The sequence below is a fragment of the Natrix helvetica genome, assembly GCF_964273705.1.
Source record: "Natrix helvetica genome assembly, chromosome: 1".
Taxonomy (NCBI): Eukaryota; Metazoa; Chordata; class Lepidosauria; order Squamata; family Natricidae; genus Natrix; species Natrix helvetica.
In genome coordinates, this window is record NC_138548.1 from 195091361 (window position 1) to 195113314 (window position 21954).

General features: G+C 41.9%; 1 protein-coding gene across 3 annotated transcripts in view; it reads right to left on the reverse strand.

Moving 5' to 3' along the window:
• Positions 1-294: 294 nt before the first annotated feature.
• The window catches only part of PLPPR2 (phospholipid phosphatase related 2), a 31681-nt gene continuing 10021 nt past the window's right edge, over positions 295-21954 (reverse strand). For all 3 annotated transcript variants that reach the window (XM_081934351.1, XM_081934350.1, XM_081934349.1), the window contains 6 exons: positions 21703-21823; positions 21353-21609; positions 14354-14530; positions 10924-11061; positions 4861-4979; positions 295-2200 (listed from right to left, as the gene is read on the reverse strand). In XM_081934351.1, coding sequence (XP_081790477.1) covers positions 2095-2200; positions 4861-4979; positions 10924-11061; positions 14354-14530; positions 21353-21609; positions 21703-21823 — 918 coding nt within the window. In that variant the 3' untranslated portion in view covers positions 295-2094. The remainder of the gene's footprint in view (positions 2201-4860; positions 4980-10923; positions 11062-14353; positions 14531-21352; positions 21610-21702; positions 21824-21954) is intronic.

Below are 21954 nucleotides of genomic sequence, written 5' to 3' on the forward strand. Positions count from 1 at the left end.
GTTTTCAGGTCACCATGAGAACGGAGCCATTGAGAAAGAAACTTGCCTGTGACTATCTAGGAAACTCATACCTATACAAAGATATGGGACTACTGTAATTCCACAGTTGTGCATAAAAAAAAATAACATGCTTAGTAGATCTCATTTATTATATCACTTAGCCTGAAAATAATATGGTCTCCTTTGGGATTGGATGCTTTTATCTGAGTTCACATTAACATTTCTTCATTTTGTTTATGCCATTTACTAGAACTCTTCCTCAAATGAAGGACACTGTGAAGCAAGACAGATTGTTAAAACAGAACTTTATTAAAATAGATTTTGGAAAGATGTGGGAAATTCTTCACTGAGCACAGTGGGGGCAGTGCACTCTGCCAATTTTTTTCCAAGCAACTGCCCACCCATCCCTGTGCTACACCCAGAAGGTGCCATGCAGCTGACCAGCAACTGTGTAGCAGAGACAATAACGATTATCAGCACCAAGAAGAGTAGCAAGGAAAGTGAGAAAAAGACAGCCTTTCCTAATCTGGAACCCTTCAGATGTGTTGGACTACAATTCCCATATTTAAAATGCAAATAATGCTCAATAAAGTTGGATTTCACTGATGGAGTAATGGAAATATAAGGGACCTCCAATTGTTCTTTGGAGGACATGGGAGATATTATCCATCCCCTTGGGCAGAAGTAATGATCGTCTGCCAAGCAGCTGCAACAACTGTTATTGAGCATGGTGGGTGAGTCAAGAAAGTGAAGCTGCAATTGTCAGGAATCCACATTGTGAATTTAAACTAGAAGAAGGTTAGCAATAAGTCATGGTTTCCTATATGCATTGTTTGGAAATGTATGATAGTTTTGAAAATCTCTACTCATTGGAAGTAACTACAGTGGAATAAGATTGACATCTATTTCTCTTGCAATGAAAACATATCCCTAAGACAACAATGGAATAGCAACTCAGCTCTGTTGAAAGCTTCCCCCCCACCCAACATGCAAATGGCTCCGGATTCAACTAGGGTATGTCTACTGGGAACAAATGATAAAAGCTCAGAGCTGATGAAACTGTATGTTTAAAATGTTTTCACATTGAGCTCCAGAAATACTCTAGAATAACACCCTGGAAAGCAGCAATAATGGACTCTAGGGAGAATCTATTTGAGCTGGAGCGTTATTGCTTGTTTCTGATGACTAAGCTCAGAAAAAAGTGCTGTGGATCACATGTAGTTTTCTTTTCTTCAGCCAAAAATTGCTATGAAGTCCTCATATGAAGCTGAGCATGGATCTGGACCATAATCTAGTCTTTCTAACAACATGTATCTTCTTAAAGCCTTGGACCAAGATCCTTCCAATGTTAGCTGAAAGTTCTTCTTCATCGAAGGCTATCATATCTTGAGACCAGATTCTTACTTACTTTTATAACAGGGTTTATTGATTATAGCTCAATCAAGAAAATGTCAAAACTGCCTATAGATGATAATCTTAAGATTTTGGGTAATGTCTTATTTGCTTGATTTCTGGTCTTCAAATATAGTATTAGCTACCATAATGATTAATTAATATTTTTTTTCTTATTCAAGTCCTTAATTTGCAAATTTAATTTTAAACTTCTCTTATTAAAACTCCCATCAAAACCACCTCTCTTGGTCAAATGTGTCTTCTTCAGGCTCACAGGGTTATTTCCCAAGATGGAGCTATTTTTTTTGGAAATGGCACCTAACTTTTTTCTTAAAGAATCAGCAGTAAAAAAAATGCCTTATCAGATTCCAAAGATTCCAAATTCCCAAAAGAACCTTGGCAAAGCAAGCTGTGCTCAAAATCTCAAGAGCTCATTCTTAGAGAAGATGTTCAGTTAGTAACAGAATTGGTGAATGGCATCAGATCAACTGAAAACGTGATGTGGTTTTATTTTTACCCTTACTCCCCCCCCAATCTATGCTGCACACTCACATCATAGAACCAGAACTATGTTATGACAACTAACAAACCTGATTCTGGGAAAATCCAAGAAATAGGTTGGGAAATGGAGAGTATGAGGTTAAAGCTGCCCCACCCCCTCCCCCCAAAGATCTAGCTCCATATCAGGAATGCTTTCTTAGGTCAGACTTCACTTGTGACCGACCGGGAGGGAATGAGAACATCTGGGGTGGAGGGGAAGAGACAAAGTTGAGAATCAGGTGGCCTCTGTGAACACAGCTCCGTGATTCTGGAATAGAGGAAGGGAGGGGAGAAGGGAGTGAGTAAGTCAGAATGGACTTAAAGTACAGGAACAAACTCTGCAGATCAAAATTAAATTCACAGAGTATCTGAACCCAAGCTTTAGAATTCTTCAGCAAAGCCTTCAATTGAGTTCCAGCAAACAGGGGAAAGCCAACTGTCACCTTTTCCCACTTTAACTTCTTAGGCAAAATCAAATATCAACCGACTTTAAAATATTCTCTTTTTATGTTTATGGTTCCATGTGTGTGTTTTAAAAGAGCAGATCTCTAGTAGTCATAATTGTAAGCCAAGGTATTTAACTTTTCATTACACAGCAAGGCTTTTTGCTGATGAGTCTGAATTATCGGATTCAGGAGAGGATTTCCTTGTCTCTTTTTATACCATTTAACCATATATCTCACTCAAAAAAGACTTGAACAATGGAAAAGCGCATCCTGGTATAAACAAAACCAGTGAGCAGAACAGCACAGCAACACAGAAAGCAAAGACTTACATCGCAATCCTATGTGTGTTTATTCAGAAGCAAGTTCCATTTTGTTCAGTGGGACTTATGCCCCTGAAAATGTGCACAGGACTGCAACCTAAATGTGGAAATTAAGCTGTCAGTGCAAATTTTCCCAGCAGGCACAAGTCATTATCATCTCAGAATCTCCATACCTAGTAGCAATAGCTAGGACATTTTGCACAGACCTACTCACACAAATACATTAAAACCAGTGGATTCCTCCAAAATGTGTGCCTGCTTACAAGGATCCAACCTGTCATTGGTGATCCATAAAATGTTTCAGGTTGGTGGTTGAGCACAGAGAGGGACCTTCTGGTAGAGGAATGTGTGGACAGATGGGTGGGTGGAGAGGAAGGGATGTTGATTGCCCACCCTGCTTTTTCTTCCGTGTAGGTTTCCAGTGCTTAAACCAAATGCCGAAGAATGGCAGGCACTCCTGCTTTTATGGTGTCCTCTCTGCCTTAAAGGGTTAAGGGGAAAGGATGATGTGGCCAGAGCAAGAGGACATTTTTAATCTGGGGAATGAGAGGAAAGTGGTGCCAAGTGGACTGCATAGAATCACAGAATGTATGAAATGTTGCCAGAGTTCTTGTTGTATGTCGTTTATCACACCCAGCGTTTTCTCAAGGAACAGTGCCTCCTTCATCAACATTTTAACATTTTATTTATAGGTACAAACTGCACAATTGGAAAAGCTCTCTGACAGTTCATACCAGAGGTAAAACAGTAAAACAAAACAATAAACTCTCAAATGAATTAAATAACCATAGAAGAAGAGCAGAGGACAATACATTGCTATTCAAATAAGCAGGTCTCTGATGAGTTTGCATTTCTGGAACCAATTCTCTTAATGCTGTAATATGCATTAAATGAAATACTGTAGTAGTAGGCATAAACTGGAAACTATCTAAACACTTTTGGGATATGTCAAGTCGCAATCTGGCTCAACTACAGTATCAGGAAGACCAGGAATCATTGCTTCTAACAAGGCACAATATTTTTATTGTATCAAAGAGGCTGGGACAACTTAAAAATGGGAAATAAAATTGCACAGAAAACTTTTATATTATGCTACTTCAGGGGAAAATTTTAATTCATCCCATTTTCATTCTGCATTGTAACTAGCTGTTTCTTAGGTATAAACTCAAGTCAAAACTATTTAAAATGCACCTCAAGAAAAGGAAAGTATTATACTGCATTTCCAACAAAATATTTCATGGTTCTGTGATAATGCCCCAATAATTTAGCAATTTCAAGAGTGCTGCATACCTCTAAAAGACCTTTTTGACTTTTCAGTGTCAGTTAAATTTCCTTTTTGGTCCTTTTTGCCTGCCCACCTTGATATAGGGTGTTGATCTCCTTAGGTCACACCCTCCTCAATACACAAAAACACATCACCTGATATGCTTATATCCAATAAGCATTCAAGTTTATACAGCTTGGAGATGGAAAATATGCATTAAAATGATGATATGGTCAAAACATTCACTTGCCTAATAATTGTGCACACAGTGTAGGCATGTCCCATCAATAGCTCTCTGATATTTCACTAAAAGGTTGTTTGGTCCTAAGTAGGACCTTCCATATGTAAAGCATAAAGCCTTCCAAAGAACTTCCTTTTTTTCTCAAAAGGCTCTAAGTGCACAGCAGTAATAGTTGCCCTAAATATCTGAAGGACACCAACAATATATAACATCATCCAGTTGCACTGTGGTAAAAAATGTGTCAGAGCACATTGCTACATTAAAACTGGGTAATGCTATTTATCAGTAGTGCAACTAGTATAAATTCAAAAAGTTCACGCTTTTCCCAGGTGAAACATTTCTGTTTGATTTTGAATATTCAATACCACCCTCCATTTCCCTTCTATGTCTAAATGTAGTTGGTATCTGCAACTGCCAAAGTTTCTGTTTGAACATCAGGATATCTGATTCAATTCTTCTGCACCATGACTTTTTGCTTGCTTCTGATGTCCAACCATATGCCAATCTGAAGTATCCATTACTTCTCCTCCCCCTCCCATGATAGTTATTGCCTATGCCAATCCTCTGTGCCAACTTAGTCCCCCTGAAAGTAACTAAGGATACTTTGCCAGGGGTATCAAGGGCGTAAGATAGATAGTTCTGGGAACAGGCACTTACTCATAGGGACGGGTCATTGTTGCACTACCAGGTGCTGCCAAGTGTAGAGATCGTGCTAGCTGCCTTTCCAGACCTCTTGAGAGTAGTGTAGAAAACTCTTCTGGGGTGTCCCTCACCTGCTGCAGCCCCATTCCATCCAAGGGGGCAGCATCAGGTCAGGGCAGTGGAGGAGGAAGACATGGTTAAATGAGAGAGAAGGAGACAGAAATTAACATCATTGAATATCTACTATTCACACCTAAGTAGAAAGGGGAAAGAAATAAGTTGAAAACTTGTTTTCTTTAGGGAGAAATGTTAGAGCATTGGAATATTTGGAGTTGGGGAGAACAAGCCTTTCAGAGATAGAAGAGCAAGAACTTCTCTGTTAAAAAGCTTCACAAAGCCTCCATGTATATCAGTTGAGAGAGAGAGAGAGATAGAGAGATAGAGAGATAGAGAGATAGAGAGATAGAGATAGAGATAGAGATAGAGATAGAGAGAGAGAGAGAGAGAGAGAGAGAGAGAGAGAATGAATGAATTCACTATAGGAAAAGGATCTATCAGTCTATACTGAATCTAAAAGTTCCAGATGATTTTCAAAAAGTTATCACTGATTGAACCCAAAAGTGCTAATGGAAATTTGTTGCCTGATCAGAGGCTTAAACATCTATGACAGAGAAAAGCAATATGTAGTGGAAATGGTTTTGGAGATTATTAAAAAACAACCTAGTGTGAAGGGTTAGTGTGAACATCACTCCAATACTGTGCTAATAAGATTTTGGTCATCCCAGCCTTCTCTTTCTCTTTCTGTTGTCAGAAATTGACTCTCTCTGCTGCTGGGAGAGGCTCTTTTGACCCTTCATGGTCTTTCATTCTGCTGTTTTCTGCTCCATTCTGGGAGGAGTTTGATTCTGTTGCCCCCGAGGATTTGTACAGGTTGCGTGGACGGCTGCGACCCACCACATGTTTAATGGACCCGTGTCCCTCCTGGCTGGTACTGGCATCCTGGGAAGTGACACGAGGCTGGCTCCTGGGCCTGGTGAACGCCTCGTTGGGCGAGGGGTCCTTACCAACCGCCTTGAAAGAGGCGGTGGTGAGGCCCTTACTCAAGAGGCCTTCCCTTGACCCGATGGAGCTAGCTAATTATCGTCCAGTCTCCAACCTTCCCTTTCTAGCGAAGGTTGTAGAGAATGTGGTGGCACAGCAGTTTCCGCTAAACCTTGACGAATCCGAATATCTAGACACACGCCAGTCCGGCTTCCGACCCGGGCACAGCACGGAGACGGCCTTGGTCGCGTTGGTTGATGATCTCTGGAGGGCCAGAGATAGGGGTTGTTCCTCTATCCTGGTCCTATTAGATCTGTCAGCGGCTTTTGATACCATCGACCATGGTATCCTATTGCGCCGGCTGGAGGGGATGGGAGTTGGAGGCACCGTTTTGCGGTGGTTCGGCTCCTACCTCTCCGACCGGACGCAATGTGTGTTGGCAGGGGGGCAGAGGTCGACCCTGAGGCCACTCACCTGTGGGGTGCCACAGGGGTCGGTCCTCTCGCCCCTTCTGTTCAACGCATATGTGAAGCCACTGGGGGAGATCATCCGTGGTTTTGGGGTCGAGTATCATCTGTACGCTGATGATACTCAGCTGTACATTTCCACCCCAAACCACCCCAACGAGGATGTCGAAATGATGTCCCGGTGTTTGGAAGCCGTCGGGGTCTGGATGGGGGACAACAGACTCAAGCTCAACCCCTCCAAGACTGAGTGGCTGTGGTTACCGGCACCTCGGTTCAGCCAGTTGACACCATCACTGGCCATAGGGGGCGAGCAATTGCCCCCTGTGGAACGGGCGCGCAATTTGGGCGTCCTCCTAGATACCCGGCTGTCGATGGACGACCATGTGGCAGCCGTGGCAAGGGGGGCGTTCCACCAGGTTCGCCTGGTGCGCCAATTGCGTCCCCTACTGGACCGGGATGCCCTACGCACGGTCACTCATGCGCTGGTGACGTCTCGTCTGGACTACTGCAATGCCCTCTACATGGGGCTTCCCCTGGGATGCGCCCGAAGACTACAGCTAGTCTAGAATGCAGCCGCGCGGGCCATCACGGGGAGTACCAGGTACTCCCACATAACACCTCTCCTGCGCGAGCTGCACTGGCTGCCTGTGGTTTTTCGGGTGCGTTTCAAGGTGTTGATTACCATCTTTAAAGCGCTCCATAGCACAGGACCTAGCTACCTGCGGGATCGCATCCTGCCGCACACATCCCTGCGACCAATTCGCTCTCACAGGGAGGGACTCCTCCTGGTGCCGTCCACCAAGCAATGCCAACGGGCGGCGCCTAGGAGTAGAGCCTTCTCTGTGATGGGCCCAACCCTCTGGAATGACCTCCCCCCCGACATCAGAACTAGCAACCGACTTCCGCTCCTTCCGACAAAAACTAAAGACTCACCTGTTTCGATTAGCCGGCTTGGCCCACTCATAGTTTTATCTTACCTCCTGGCAGTTATTTTAATTGGGAATTTCTGGGGTAATTATTTTAAATTTAATCTCTTGGGGTATTTTTAGGGGTCGTTTTTAAATGTTTTTTAATGCTTTACTTGATGGTACAGTTTGTATAGCCTCCTCCATTCAAGTATTTAAGTATTTAAGTATTTGTGTATTTATGTATTCATTTTTATGTATTCCCTGACTGTACACCGCCCCGAGTCCCTTTTGGGAGAGGGGGCGGTCTAGAAATTTGAAATAAAGTAAAGTAAAGTAAAGAATAAATGCAAAATACCTGGGCCCAAAGGCTATTTTCTTCCTGCACTTATTCCCTTAATTGTCTGATAACAATTCTCTCTGTGCACCAATTTCAGCACTAAGTCCACAGTTTAAAAACTTCTGTTGCCTTGAGATTGGGAGCAGGATGATCACAAAGGTCTTCTAACAGAGATCATGGTCAGAGATGTCCTATTGAATCTTATACTGAGCAGAGTATTTCTAAAGCTTATTAGATCTATGATTTTATTATTTATACAAGAAAGTGTTTTTTTTTTAAGAAAAGAAAAACAAACAAGCTAGAATGTTTTCAAAAGAGGAAAGCAAGAGGACTAGCTAGTCACCAGTAGAAAGAACATTTTAAAAATAGAGCTCAAGAGAGCCAGTCTGGTGTGGTGGTTAAGGCATCAGGCTACAAACCTGACAGTTCTAGTCCCATCTGAGGCAGAAAGCCAGCTGGGTGATCTTGGGCCAGTCACTCTTTCTCAGTTCAAGGAAGAAGGCAATGGCAAACCACTTCTGAAAAACCTTTCCATCAAAACAGCAATTACTTGCCAAGGCAATCGTTAGGAATCAAAAGGCTCTCTCTCACACACACAGGGGAGAGGGCAGAACTTAGAAAGAGCTGAATGGGAAAAAAGCAAAAAGCCTAAAATGCCCCATAAGGGCAGATGATCAGAATTCACTAAAACAGGGAGAACTTTTATAAAATGTTTTACAGATGATATTTAGATCCTAAAAAATTATCATGCATGTACCCAAATGTTCAACCAAAATGTTGGAGATGCGGGTGTCTAGATGCTACCTTTTTTCATGTATGGTGGACTTGCAACAAGGTTAAAGCTTTTTGGATAAAAATATGGTGGGTTATGCAAAATGCATTTAAGAAAAGAATACAATTTACTCAGCAAATGTTTTTATTGGGTATAACTAAGGATTTCACCAAAGGGGAAACAAAATTGGTCTTGCATATGGTCACAGCAGCTAGGTTGTTGATTGCGCAACATTGGAAAAAAGATTTTTTTTACCAACAATTGATCAATGGATTCAGAAGGTGGCGGGGTTCGCCGAAATGGCAAAAATTTCAGCTTTCTTAAAAGCTCAGAAGCAGGAGAATTATACACAGGAATGGGTAAAATGGATTGATTATATACAGAATAAATACCAGACTAGGAGGTATTATGTAGCCTTTAGGTAAGAATGTTTAGACTGATAGATGATCAGAGTAAATAACACATGGGATGCTTGGAATTGTTAGAGTGGTGTATAGCGGAAGTCAGGGGGGGTTGAGTGGGAGGTGGGGGTGGGTTAGGGTGGAGGGTGGGGAAATATATACGCATAATTAAACTAGAAAATGGGATTAATGAAATATTGTTATTTTAAGAGAAATTTATATTATGATTTATATATGTTTAATTAACTTAGAAGATGGGATTAATGGGCTATTGTTACTTTAAGAGAAACTTATATTATGATTGTTGGGAGGTGAGGGGGTACAATATGTGAATGAGTAATCTACTTTAAGAGGGGAGGGGGTAAAATATTTGGTATAATATTTGAATGAGAATTTTTGGGGGGGTTGGGGGGAGGGGAGGGGGCATAGTATCTGTATGTGATTTACATTGTATGGTGGGGGGGTTAAGAGGGGGAAATTTTGTTTGTATAAAACTTTTTCAATAAAAAAAAAGAATTCACTAAAGCACAGGGATTACAAGAGCTCTTCTGGATAGTATGGTAGAAATAAAAAGTTTCTCTGAAAGATTAAGTGGGAGCCTTGTACAAGAAAATACCAAAACATATGCAATCATATTTTTGTTCATTCACAGAGTTGTTATTTAAAAGCTTACAATCCTTAATGTGATTGTCCACTTTAAAACTCAAAACAGAGGACTAGCCTTCTGTGTGACTGTTGGCATTTATCTGCGAATAGTGACATTCATCAAGTTTTAGATATGTCCCTGTGAAAAAAACAGTGGTCCCATTGCAAAGGAACAGTGGCTGTTCAGTCTTTCTCCAGAGATCTGTGCAATGATGTGATAGCAGCACCTGGTTTTCATTAGCAACTTATGATGGGCATCCAAACATGAGCCACCTGACTTTCTAGCCTTTCCCCCTTTGAGTTTCCCTAATCCTCCCTCATTTTCCCTTCTGATGCCTAATCTGGAAGAGTTTTACATGTGTTTGTTCGTTTAATTCAATCTGTACGGCTGCTCAACTCAAACAAGTGAGTCTAGATGGCAAAGCTCCCTTAAAACCTAGTGCTTACCAGCAACATTGACCTTGAACAAGTTTTGCTTCATTGATTTCTTCTTACTATTGTATCTTCACCTAAGATTAATTTCTCTATAAGAGATGGCAGAAGCTACTAAAATTCCCCTTCATTCTGGTTCCTCATTTAATTATTTAGTATAATAACACTATGGTACTAAATACTGCTGGCACCACAGTGTGTTGGGTTTACTAGAAATCTGCTACCTAGGGATGGAGAAGCTCCCAAAGAGTTGGGTTTTAAATAATCCTCTCCCTGGTGACTGGAAGAACAGAGTTAAGCAGCTTTGTCCTTCATCCCATACAGTGGAGTGATAATTTAGTGTGTCTTAGTGAGTCTTTTATTCATATATGAGCATTAACTAGGATCTCCCTATTCACTGTTCAGATCCTATTTTGCTTCCCACACCCATCCAACTTGATACCTTTACTTTGTTACCCAGGAGAGCTTGTGAGTGATGCTAGGATTTAGAAATATCCCTCACTTGAAAAGGGAGTCTTTTCAAACTGATGATCTGAGTTCAGCCTCACCCCCACCCTACTATAAAACTGTTCTGAAAAATTGTCAAATCCAGCCCCAGCCCAGAGAGAAAGCAAATCTGTTGATGCCAATGCTTTGTGCGTAAGATCTTTGTAAGTGAGGAAACAAAATTCTGGGGTCTGAAGAGAAGAAGGTGTGCTGGGAGAGGATCAGGCTCAACCCCAGATGCCAACATCTCAGTTAAGCCTCCTGTTCATGATTGCTCTGCCTGGCACAAGGCCTAACAGCTGGATTAAATCTCCAGTTTAAATTCCCCATATGTTTGAAAATAGGATTCTCAGGAGAACAGTAGGAAATTTAAATGGCAGCTGGACCAACCTGTCCTCTTCTTGTCCCATAAATTGCCATGTAAATGCATTGAAGAGGTAGAAGAAGCCCGCTAAAAGGCATTTTGCCTATTGCATCCTCAAATATAGTGCTATCTGTGCATGCATATGTGTGGGTAGGTGTTTTAGATTAAAGAGAAAGCTGAAGAAGAGGAGGAAACATGCAGGGGTGCATTAGGAATATCTCTTACCTGAGCCACACTTAATTTGTTAAGGGAACTGTCAACACAGGGCAATCCTAAGACTGGAACACTGGGTACGTTTTCAGGTGAAGAAACTTTCTTGGCTGTGGATACAGGGCTTTGGAAATTGTTGACCACACATATCACCTATCCAACAAAGAGAGAAGAGCAGCATTAAAGGACTCTTTTCCTGATTTCTGCCAACATAGTACTTTGCATCAGAAGGAACATTCAACAGAGCTTTGCAACTGATAAACCCATTAACACAATCTCTTGTTTGGCCTTTCCCATTCCTTTTGCCAACTGCTTCTTCATCAAGCCCAGATTTTTCTTCATCATTGTCCCATTTGTCTTGTTATGAGCATGAGCCATTAGGTCAGGAGTGGACTCACTTTAGTATTCACTAGTATGGAGTGAATAGCTGGGCATGGCAGAGGAACCATGAGCTGCCTTTTTATTAAAATGCAAAAAGGAATGAGGGCAGGGTGTTCATTTGAGCAGCAGGAAGTGACTGGTTGAACCTCTCAGCCATACAAAAGGGGGTAAAATGTTATCTTGTGTTTTAGTAGGAACCAAGCTAGTTTACTTTTCCGTTACCCCAACCCAGAATAGCCACTTCTCCAAACTGTATTATGCTGTATTCTATAAATACATTTTCAGTTTGTTTACTATGCACAAATATATGTAAAGAAAATTGCTTACAAATATGAAGAAAATTAGAGAAAATTATTTGCAAAATATATACACCACAGAAAATGTCTACAGTAAATCTTTAAGGGCTGTGAGACAGAGTGCATATATGCTTTAAAGACTGCACAGTCCTCTGTTCCCATCCCATCTCTTGAGGAAAAGATAGATATTTGTTCGTCTACAGAGGAGGAGGAAGAGAGCATAGACAAAGAGATATTTGTAAAAAAGAGCTATCAAGATAGCTTCAGTTAAATAAGAAATGGCCCCATTCATGTCTGCATTTGGGAAGACTATAACACAGTCATCAGAAACTAATGCAATAATGTATTATGTATTCAAGATAGATAGTGGTTAATATTTATATGTATTTATATATTAGGATGTAGCTATATATGTACATATGTGTATATATATATACAGTATGTACATGAGCCGAGGTGGAACAGTGATTAGAGTGCAGTACTGCAGGCTACTTCAGCTGACTGCTAGCTGCAATTCGGCAGTTCAAATCTCACCAGTTCAAGGTGGGTAAAATGAGGACCCAGATCGTTGGGGGCAATACGCTGACTCTGTAAACCGCTTAGAGAGGGCTATAAAATCACTATGAAGTGCTCTATAAGACTAAGCTATTGCTTTTGCTATGTATATAGCATATCTATATGTGTGTTATGTTTAGTATGTATACAGGCCACAGAATTTCATTTTTAATGTGTGCCTGAGTCCCCACGGGAAACAAAATGACAATAAAGTTTATCTTATAAGTTAAGCTGCCTCCCAAGATTCTCATCTTCCCTTAGAATAGTATCACTGGCATAGCCTTTAAGTTTTAACCCTTTCATACTGATAAAGGAAACTGCCTGATGACACACCATATTTAAAAAGGGGTCTCTACCCTGAAAAATCTGGTTAAAAAGCTCCAGCAACAGCATTGCCACTATATAAAAATTAAAATAAGCAAAAAAAAAAAATAGTAAGAGAACACCTGTCTGACCTTGATGAATACAAATCACTGGAACCTGATGGATTACATCCCAGAGTTCTAAAGGAGCTGGCAGATGTCATCTCAGAACCACTGCACCACATCTTTCAAAAATCCTGGAGCACCGGGGAACTACCGGAGGACTGGAAAAGAGATGATGTGGTTCCCATCTTCAAAAAAAGGGGGCGGGGAGGAAACAGACCCAGGAAACTACAGACCAATCAGCCTAACATTAGTTCCCGGGGAAAAAACTGGAAAAGATAATAAAAAAGACAGATCTGCCAACATCTAGGAAACGAGTAAGTAATAAGTAGCAGTCAGCATGGGTTTGTTAAAAACATACCATGCTAAACCAATCTTATTTCATTCTTCAACATAGTGACTAAATTAGTAGACCAGGGAAATACTGTGGATATAATATACTTAGACTCCAGCAAGGCATTTGACAAAGTAGACCACAACCTACCTCTTGGTAAGCTAGAAAAAAGTGGGATAGACAGCATTACTACAAGCTGGATTTGTAACTGGCTGACAAACCATACCAATAAGTAGTCCTTAATGGGTCTATATCTACATAGAGGGAAGTAAGCAGTGGGGTACCACAAGGTTCTGTCTTAAGCCCAGTACTCTTCAATATCTTCATAAATGACTTAGATGAGGGAATAGAAAGGGAACTTACCAAATTTGCAAATGATACTAAGCTGGCAGGAATAGCCAACACCCTAGAAGATAGGCTCAAGATCTAAATGGATCTTGACAGATTTGAACATTGGGCCCTATTTAACAAAATGAAATTCAAGGTAGAGAAAAGTAAAGTCTTACACTTAGGAAAGAAAAACCAAAAGTACATTGATTGGGTGAAACCAGGCTTAAAAGCAGCAACTGTGAGAGGGATCTTGGAGTCTTAGTGGACAACCAGCTAAATATGAGCCAGCAGTGTGCAGCGGCAGCCAAAAAAGCCAATGCAATCCTAAGTAGCATTAACAGAGGGATACAGTCAAGATCAAGTGAGGTACTAATACCATTCTATAAAGCCCTAGTAAGACCACACCTAGAATACTGCATCCAGTTTTGATCACCACACTATAAAAAAGATATTGAGACTAGAAAAAGTGCAGAGAAGAGCAACCAGGATGATTAGGGGACTGAAGACTAAAATATATGAAGAACAGTTACAAGAGCTGGGCATGGTTAGACTAGTGAAAAGAAGGACCAGGGGAGACATGATACCAGTGTTCCAATATTTGAAGGGCTACCACAGAGAGGAAGGGGTCAAGCTATTTTCCAAGGCACCTGAAAGCCAGAGGAGGAATAATGGATGGAAACTGACCACAGAGAGATTCAACCTAGAAATTAGAAATTTTCTGACAGTGAGAGAATGGAACAACTTGTTTTCCGAAGTTGTGGGAGCTTCATCACTGGAGGCTTTCAGGAAGAGATTGGAATGCCATTTGTCGGAAATAGTGTAAGGTCTCCTGCTTGGGAAGGGGGGTGGACCAAATGACCTACAAGATCCCTTCCAACTCTGTTGATCTAATCTAATCTAATCTAAATATGCAATGATGACTGGAATGGCTTCTCCTTCCCAGAATAGTCCTGATGGTCAGAGGTGGGTTCCTACCGGTTCACACTGGTTGCATGCACACCAAACCAGCAGTAATGCCTGCAGAAACCCACCCCTGCTGATGGTGGCTGAATGCTGAGAAGGAAGCCCCACCCTTTTCCCTTCCTTGAAGAGGCTGAACAGTCAAGTAGCCCCCAAATACTTACCAGAAAGATGGCAATGGCCCCACCAGTGAGGAACCCAGCCAGCACATCAGACCAATGGTTCCGGTACTCGGCCACACGCACCACTCCCACCAAGAACGCTGGGCCGAGGAGTGCCAGGCACAGGGATGGCTTGGCCAAGCGAGAGCCCTTCAGCTGAAAAACCAGTGTGATATACATCTGTAGAAAGGGAAGAACAGCATAGGACAGTTAGCTGAAATGCCCTTCATTTCCCTTGAATAGTGCTCAAGATATTGCACCGCATAACCAGGCATATATAACCAAGGTGCAACTCTTTTTAAAATAAGGGGGGAAAGGCAGGCAGAAGAGCACCCAATCTGGAATAGCAGATTAAAGCATCAAAGTAAAAAATTGGGAGACTGTGGATTCTAGTCCTGCCTGAGGCATGATGCCAGCTGGGTGAGCTTGGGCCAATCCCGCTTCCTCAGCCCTAGAAAGGAGTTTTCAAAAAGGCAAAGGCAAACTACTTTTGAAAAGCCAGCTTGAGGTGGCCCAACTGAGAAGTGACCTAGCTGAGAGGCAGCCCGGTGGCCCATCTGAAAGATGAAGTGACAGCCCGGTGGCACAGCTGAGAGATAGAGAGGCGGCCCAGCAACCCAGCCTGGCAGCTGAGCGAAGGTGATGAGTTGCAAACAGGCCACTGAGCAGCAGTGAAATGGAACTAAGTGGCAGCAGAACAGTGGCTGAGAGCAGGACGCTGGACCCTGAGCAGCAGCTGTGCAGAGCTAAGTAGCAGAGTGCCCAGAGCAATGACTGAGAGCAGTGGCAGACCAGCGGTGGCTGAGAACAGCGCAGCAGATCAACTGAGCAGTAGCGGTGCAGAGTTAAGTATGACAGCAGGCTGCCCACAGCAGTGGCTAAAAGCAGCACGGTAGGCCTGCAGCGGCTGAAAGCAGCGCAGCTGAGTAACTGAGCAGTGGTTAAGCGGAGTAGGACACCCAGATCAGCACATCATACCTGAAAACCCCAGTAGTAGCCATGCAACCAAAGGACAAGAATGCAAGGAGGAAAAGGATAAATACATAACACTTGTGGACAGGGAGGAAAGGGATAAACTTTCAAGCCAGAGTGTAGACAGTTAAGAGCTAAGAATCTCCTAGAAAAAAAGCCTGACATTTCCAACAACAACAAAATGCATGACACTTCATAAAGGGCCAAGGAATTTTATAAATCCTTTATAAATTTTTAAAATTTCTGAAGTTTTTTTAAAAAAACAAATTCTTCTGTCAAAATTTTAAATTTCTTTTAAATTTTCATTTTTTTTCAATTTTTCAATTTCTTTTAAATTTAATTTTAAAATCCATTTTCAACTTTTAAATCTTTTGACAATTTTAATTTTATTTTTTCATTCTTTTAATAAAGTTCTTTTTTTTCTACTTTGGATGGAAACAGTTCACTCTTAAAAGAAAATAACAGCCAGAAGCAAAGCCCCTATCTGCCCTAGCCCACTCCAGCGAAGCCCCTCTGGAACTGAATAATTGCTTTCACAGCCTCTCCCGGAAGAAAATACACAGGCGCTCACAAAATAGCATTTATCAATAGTTTCTTAAAAAGAGACACAACTGAGCATTCCTGTGGCTGGAAGAATAGTATCCCACACTTCTCTAGGGGGGAAAATGGTGAATATTAGTGATAGGGGATTCAATTCTTTGGGGAACAGAAACTATAGCCTTCAGACCGAAAGTCAATCTAGGGAGGTCTGCTGTCTCCCTAGAGCAGTGGTTCTCAATTTGATTTTTAATGGGGGCAATTTGAACCTTGTTTAAACCAAGTTAATGGCCTTTTAGGCTTCCTCCACATGAGTAGAGTTCACTTTTTGAGTAAAGTAAGAATTATATGTCACAGGGGGGGGTGGGATCAGGATTTTAGAGATGCTTAGGTGAGGCCAAAAAAAAAAGGTTTGGAGCCACTGCCTTAGAGCAAAAATCAATGTTGTAATTGAGAACCTTACTAAAATATTCAACCCCGCGGATTACTACTACTTCTGGATGTGAGGACCAATGACACAACAATGAATCTAAAAACAATAACAGAGAAAACAAACAGCTAGGAAAGTTAAAGAATTAGGAGCTCAAGTCATGTTTTCATCTATACTTCTACAAAAGGCCAACATCCAATGAGGGAGCAAAGGATTTTAGAAGCAAACCACTGGCTTAAAACTAGTATCATCAACAGAACATCAGCTTCCTAGACCATGGTCTGCCTTACCTACATGAAGGGCTACTAGCAAAGGATGGAGTGAATCTCACAAGAACTGGAAAGAATATATTCAGAAAATGACTGGCTCATCTTATCAGAAGGGCTTTAAACTAAAATTGATGGAGGAAGTGGGGGGGGGGGATCTTCACGACCGTTAGAATCTAATTCCAAGCAAACACCACTAAATAACCAATCATATAAGGAGGTAGGGAGTAGAGAGAACAGCTCCTTTGTTTGGCTGCTGCAGAGGAAGGCCCCACTTCTCTCCTCCAGCACACACACACACTAAGCTGTTGAAACACATTAACAGAGTTGGAAGGGACCTTGTAGGTCATCTAGTCCAACCCCCTGTCCAAGCAGGAGGCCCTACATCTGCCTCTACATAGGATCAAACTCACAACCTCCTGATTGTGAGGCAAGGGCTCCACTGACTTGTATCTACATCTGAGTTTGCAAACTGCCAATCATGCCTGGGCTTGGGGAGAAGACCCTCTCCTTCCTGTGTGGATAAAAGTTGCCAAACTTGGGATGCAGTGTGTGGGGAGGGGGGTTGGGGAGGTGAGGAGCTTGTGGAGCACAAAATTGTCCCCATGTCAAGTTAGAGTTAGCCAGTGAGACTTGTTATGTCCCAACCCTACAGTCCCAAGTCACCTGCCCCCAGTGAGCACCCATGCCCAACCAGTCACGCCCACCCAGTCATGGCCACACTTACCAGTCATGCCCACTTGGCCACTGTGAGTCATCCTAGTCCTACATGCAACTGGTCCTTTGAGGGCAACCTAATGCTGATGTGGTCCTCAATGAAATTGAGTTTGACATCCCTAACAAAGGGGAACAAACCCATCAGGACTAGTTTCAGTAGTCCATCTGCATTTAAAAGACAAAGGCCACTCTTTTGAAGATAGAAAAGCCAACATTCTGGACAAAGAAGACTGCTGGTTTGAAAGTGGGGTCAAAGAGGCCATCTATGTCAAAATTCAACAGCCCTCTCTGAGTAGAGGATTTGGCATCATCTATCTCTAATCTACAACAGTCTTTTCAACAGTTCCAAGAAGGCTCCACACCCATTTCCACTACTCAGGTGATTCTGGCGACACAAATAAACCTCCAAGTAGCCTCAATGACTCTCTAGAAGAATTCAAATGACTAGATCCTTCCATTCTCAACCATCCAGTCAGAGCTGAAGAAGCTTCTTGGATGAGAAGTAAAACATATTCAAAGAAAAATAAAGTCCAGTTGCCTCTTGAAAAAGCACCTCTGGGACTGTTTAACTCATTCTTTACATCAGTCTTCAAGCAAAAAGAAACTATAACCCAATCTACCAAAAAGCTAACTGTAAAAGAAAGAGTAGAAATAAAAATTAAAATAAGGCTTGATTTTGATGAATATAAAGCACCAGGATTACATCCAAGAGTTCTGAAGAAGCTGGCAGATGTTATCTCAGAATCATTCTACCATATCTTTCAAAAACCCTAAACCACCAGCAGATGGCAGTCCAATCTCTTCTTGAAAGCTTCCAGTGATGAAGCTCCCACAACATCTGAAGGCAAGCTGTTCCATCTGTTGATTGCTTTCACTACCAGAAAATTTCTCCTTATTTCTAGGTTGAATCTTTCCTTGATCAGTTTCTATCCATTATTCCTTGTCTGGCCTTCAGGTGCTTTGGAAAATAGCTTGACTCTGTCCTCTCTGTGGAAGTCCCTCAAATATTGGAACACTGCTATCATGTCTCCCCTGATCCTTCTCTTCACTCGATTAGCCATGTCTTGTTCCTGCAACCATTCATCATATGTTATAGCCTTTAGTCCCCTAAATATCTTGATTGCTCTTCTCTGCATTCTTTCTAGAGTCTCAATATCTTTTTTATTGTGTGGTGATCAAAACAGGATGCAGTATGCTAGGTGTGGTCTTACTAAGGCTTTATGGAGGGGTATTAGTACCTCCCTTGATCTTGATTGTATTCAATGGAATTTAGGATTGCTTTGGTTTTTTTGGCTGCCACCAAACACTATTGGCTCATATTTAATTGGTTGTCCACTAAGACTCCAAGATCCCTCTCACAGTTATTGCTATTAATCCTGGTTTCACCCAGCCTATATGTGTACTTTTTTTTCTTGCCTAAATGTAAGATTTTACTTTTCTCTACATTGAATTTCATTTTGTTAGATAGGGCCCATCTGGATCCTGAGCTTGTCTTCTGGGGTGTTGGCTATTCCTGCCAGCTTAGTATCATCTGAAAATTTGATGAGTTCCCCTTCTATTCCCTCATCTAAGTTGTTTATGATGGTTTGTCAGCCAGTTACAAATCCATCTGATGGTGATGCTATTTATTCCACTTTTTTCTAGTTTACCAAAAAGGAATTGTGGTCTACTTTGTCGAATGCCTTGCTGGAGTCTAAGTATATTATGTCCACAGTATTTTGCTAGTCTACTAATTTAATCACTATATTGAAGAATGAAATAAAAATGGTTTGGCATGATCTGTTTTTAACAAATCCATGCTGACTTCTAGTTGTTACTTTACTCATTTCTAGATGTTGGCAGATCTGTTTTTTATCATCTTTTCCTGTGTCTTCCCAAATTGATGTTAGGCTGATTGGTCTATAGTTTCATGGGTCTGTTTTTTCCCCTTTTCTGAAGATGGGAACCACATCATCTCTTTTCCAGTCCTCCGGTAGCTCCCCGATGGGTTTGTAATTGACTGATGAACTGTACTCAACGTGTAGTCCTTAATGGCACTATATCTACATGGAGGGAAGTAAGCAGTGGGGTAGCACAAGGTTCTGTCTTAGGCCCAGTACTCTTCAATATCTTTATAAATGACTAAGATGAGGGAATAGAAGGGGAATTCATCAAATTTGCAGATGACACTAAGCTTGCAGGAATAGCCAATATCCTAGAAGACAAACTCAGGATTTCAAAAGATCTTGACAGACTTTAACAACAACATGAAATTTAATGTGGAGAAAAGCAAGGTGTTACACCTAGCCAGGAAAAACCAAAGTTACAAGTTAAAAAAAATCTAGTACAATTCTTGGTTGTATAAATAGAGGCATAGAATCAAAGTCACACGAAGTATTAGTATCCCTTTATAAAGCCTTAGTAAGGCTACACCTGAAATACTGCAACCAATTTTGGTCACCACATTACAAAAAAGGTGTTGAGACTTTGGAAAAAGTTCAAAGAAGAGCAGCTAAGATAATTAAAGGCCTAGAAACTAAAACATATGAAGAACGGTTGCAGGATGTAGGTTTGGCTAGTCTAAAGAAAAGAAGGACTGGGGAGAGGGGGGGCATGATAGCAGTATTAGAGTATTTGAGAGGCTGCCACAAAGAGGGAGGGGGGTCATCTTATTTTACAAAATACCAGAGAGCAGGACAAGAAACAATGGATGGGAATTAATCAAGGAGAGAAGTAACCTGGAGTTAAGGTGAAACTTCCTAATAGTGAGGACAACTAACCAGTGGAACAGCTTTCCTTGAGAAGTTGTGGGCACTTCATCACTGGAGGTTTTAAAGAAGAGACTGGAGAGCCACTTGGCTGAAATGATACAAGGTCTCCTGTTTGAGTAAGGGGTTGGACTAGAAGACCTCCAAGGTCCCTTCCAGCTCTACTCTATTCAATTCAGTTAAAGTCTTGTCAAGAAAACTGCAAGGACTTGTCCAGATTTATATAAAGTCTCTGATAGATTATCAAAAGAGGATACCCCCTTCTCCTCATTTCCCAACAATTCTCCACTTTCCCCAGATAAATCCTTATCAAAACCTCCTACTTGGAACTTCTGTTCCTGGCTGATACTGCTAAGTTCAAATTCAGGGACCATCTTTCCCTCCATCCCACCTTTCACGTGTGGTAATTAAGGATTACAACCAAGGTGAATAACTACTCCAAGAAAGGGGGGGGGGAGGAGAGAGAGAGAGTTTAGTGCCAGTTCCACCACCTGCATCAGTTGCTTAAAATAGACTTGCAGATGCTGTACTCATATTCAGCTGTAGATACTGATGTACTATGGTATCTAAACACTCCATCTAAATACTGTTAAACAAGCAGTGTATCTAACTTTCTAGAACCATTGCATTTCATAGCATTAAATCATTATCTAGTTAGAACATCTATTTTTTCAAATAACCTTCAGTGGCATACACCAAGCATACTTTGTTGTTGTTGTTGTTGTTGTAGACAATGTGTTTATTAGTCCAGGGTTTCAGATTCTAAAAATTCTTGTTCTGTCAATGGCATGTGATACTTGCAGCCCCCAGACAGTGTCAGAGAAGCAAAGGGCCAAAAGGCAAGAATTCAGCTGGCTGAGGAAGAGGAGAGGCTAGGTTTTCTCCAGTATAACATCAAGGGACCTATTTGGTTTTATTGCCTTCTAATGAGAAATGGACACAGTAAAATCAAAGCTGATCCTTTTTCCTGAGGTGCCCTTGCCGGGGATACGTTTTGCTCACAGCAGGCAGCGCTTTGTCACAAAAAATAGTTCCCCCAATCCTATTCTGGAGAAAAGATCCTGTGAATGTTTCTTTCACACTGTGCCCACCAGAGGGCATTTCAGACTTCTCAAAGGAACAGTTCAAGGAACAGTGATGGAGGTGACCTTAACCACTTCTGTGCCTGTGTATATTGTCAAACCTGGCCTCTACCACCCGAACTGATACAAATGGGGGTTGAGGCAGGGCACGGGAAGGGAACTGGGTGGTACATTACTGGAAAAACCTCAAAACTGACCCCTCCACCCTCCCATCTTTCTGTCTGTTCTGTCACCTAGCAGCCACTTCATACCACAGTGTACGCCACCGCATAGGCGCTGAGGGCAGCATCCTTGGAGGGGAACGCCTTACAGGCTGCAGTGACCAGGAGAGGATTGCCAGTGCAGGCTGCTTTGTCTGTGACGTAAATAGTGCCTGGGGGTGGTTGGCAGCCCAGCACAGTGTAGTTTGGTTGGCACACGGACAGGAAATGTGGAGTCTGGTTGCCGGTCACCACTTGGCCTGCATTGGCAAAGATGGTGGTAGTGAAGAGGCCGAAGGAATAAACACCTATGAAAGGGAAAGGAAAAGGACAGGAATGAGGAGGAGGAGCAGAGCCTGGGGACTCAGCTGGGTCTAGGTAGGAGGGCATTCTCCTCTTACCCAGGAAGCGAATCATGCGGCGCAAAAGGGGATTGAAATAACAGCACTCGCCCGAGATGATGGTTTTCTCCTTATGCCTTGTGGGTTGGAAGAAGAAGGCAGCCAGTTCTCCAACAAGTATCTGAGGTGAGAGAGAGAGAAGCAGAAAGAGAAATTGTACTTCCTCTTTAATAGCAGTTGTTTAAAGTAAGCTAAGTGAGGAAAAGGCTGGCCAAGGAATTTGCAAAAGGGCTGGAGGATTCCTTCAAGATT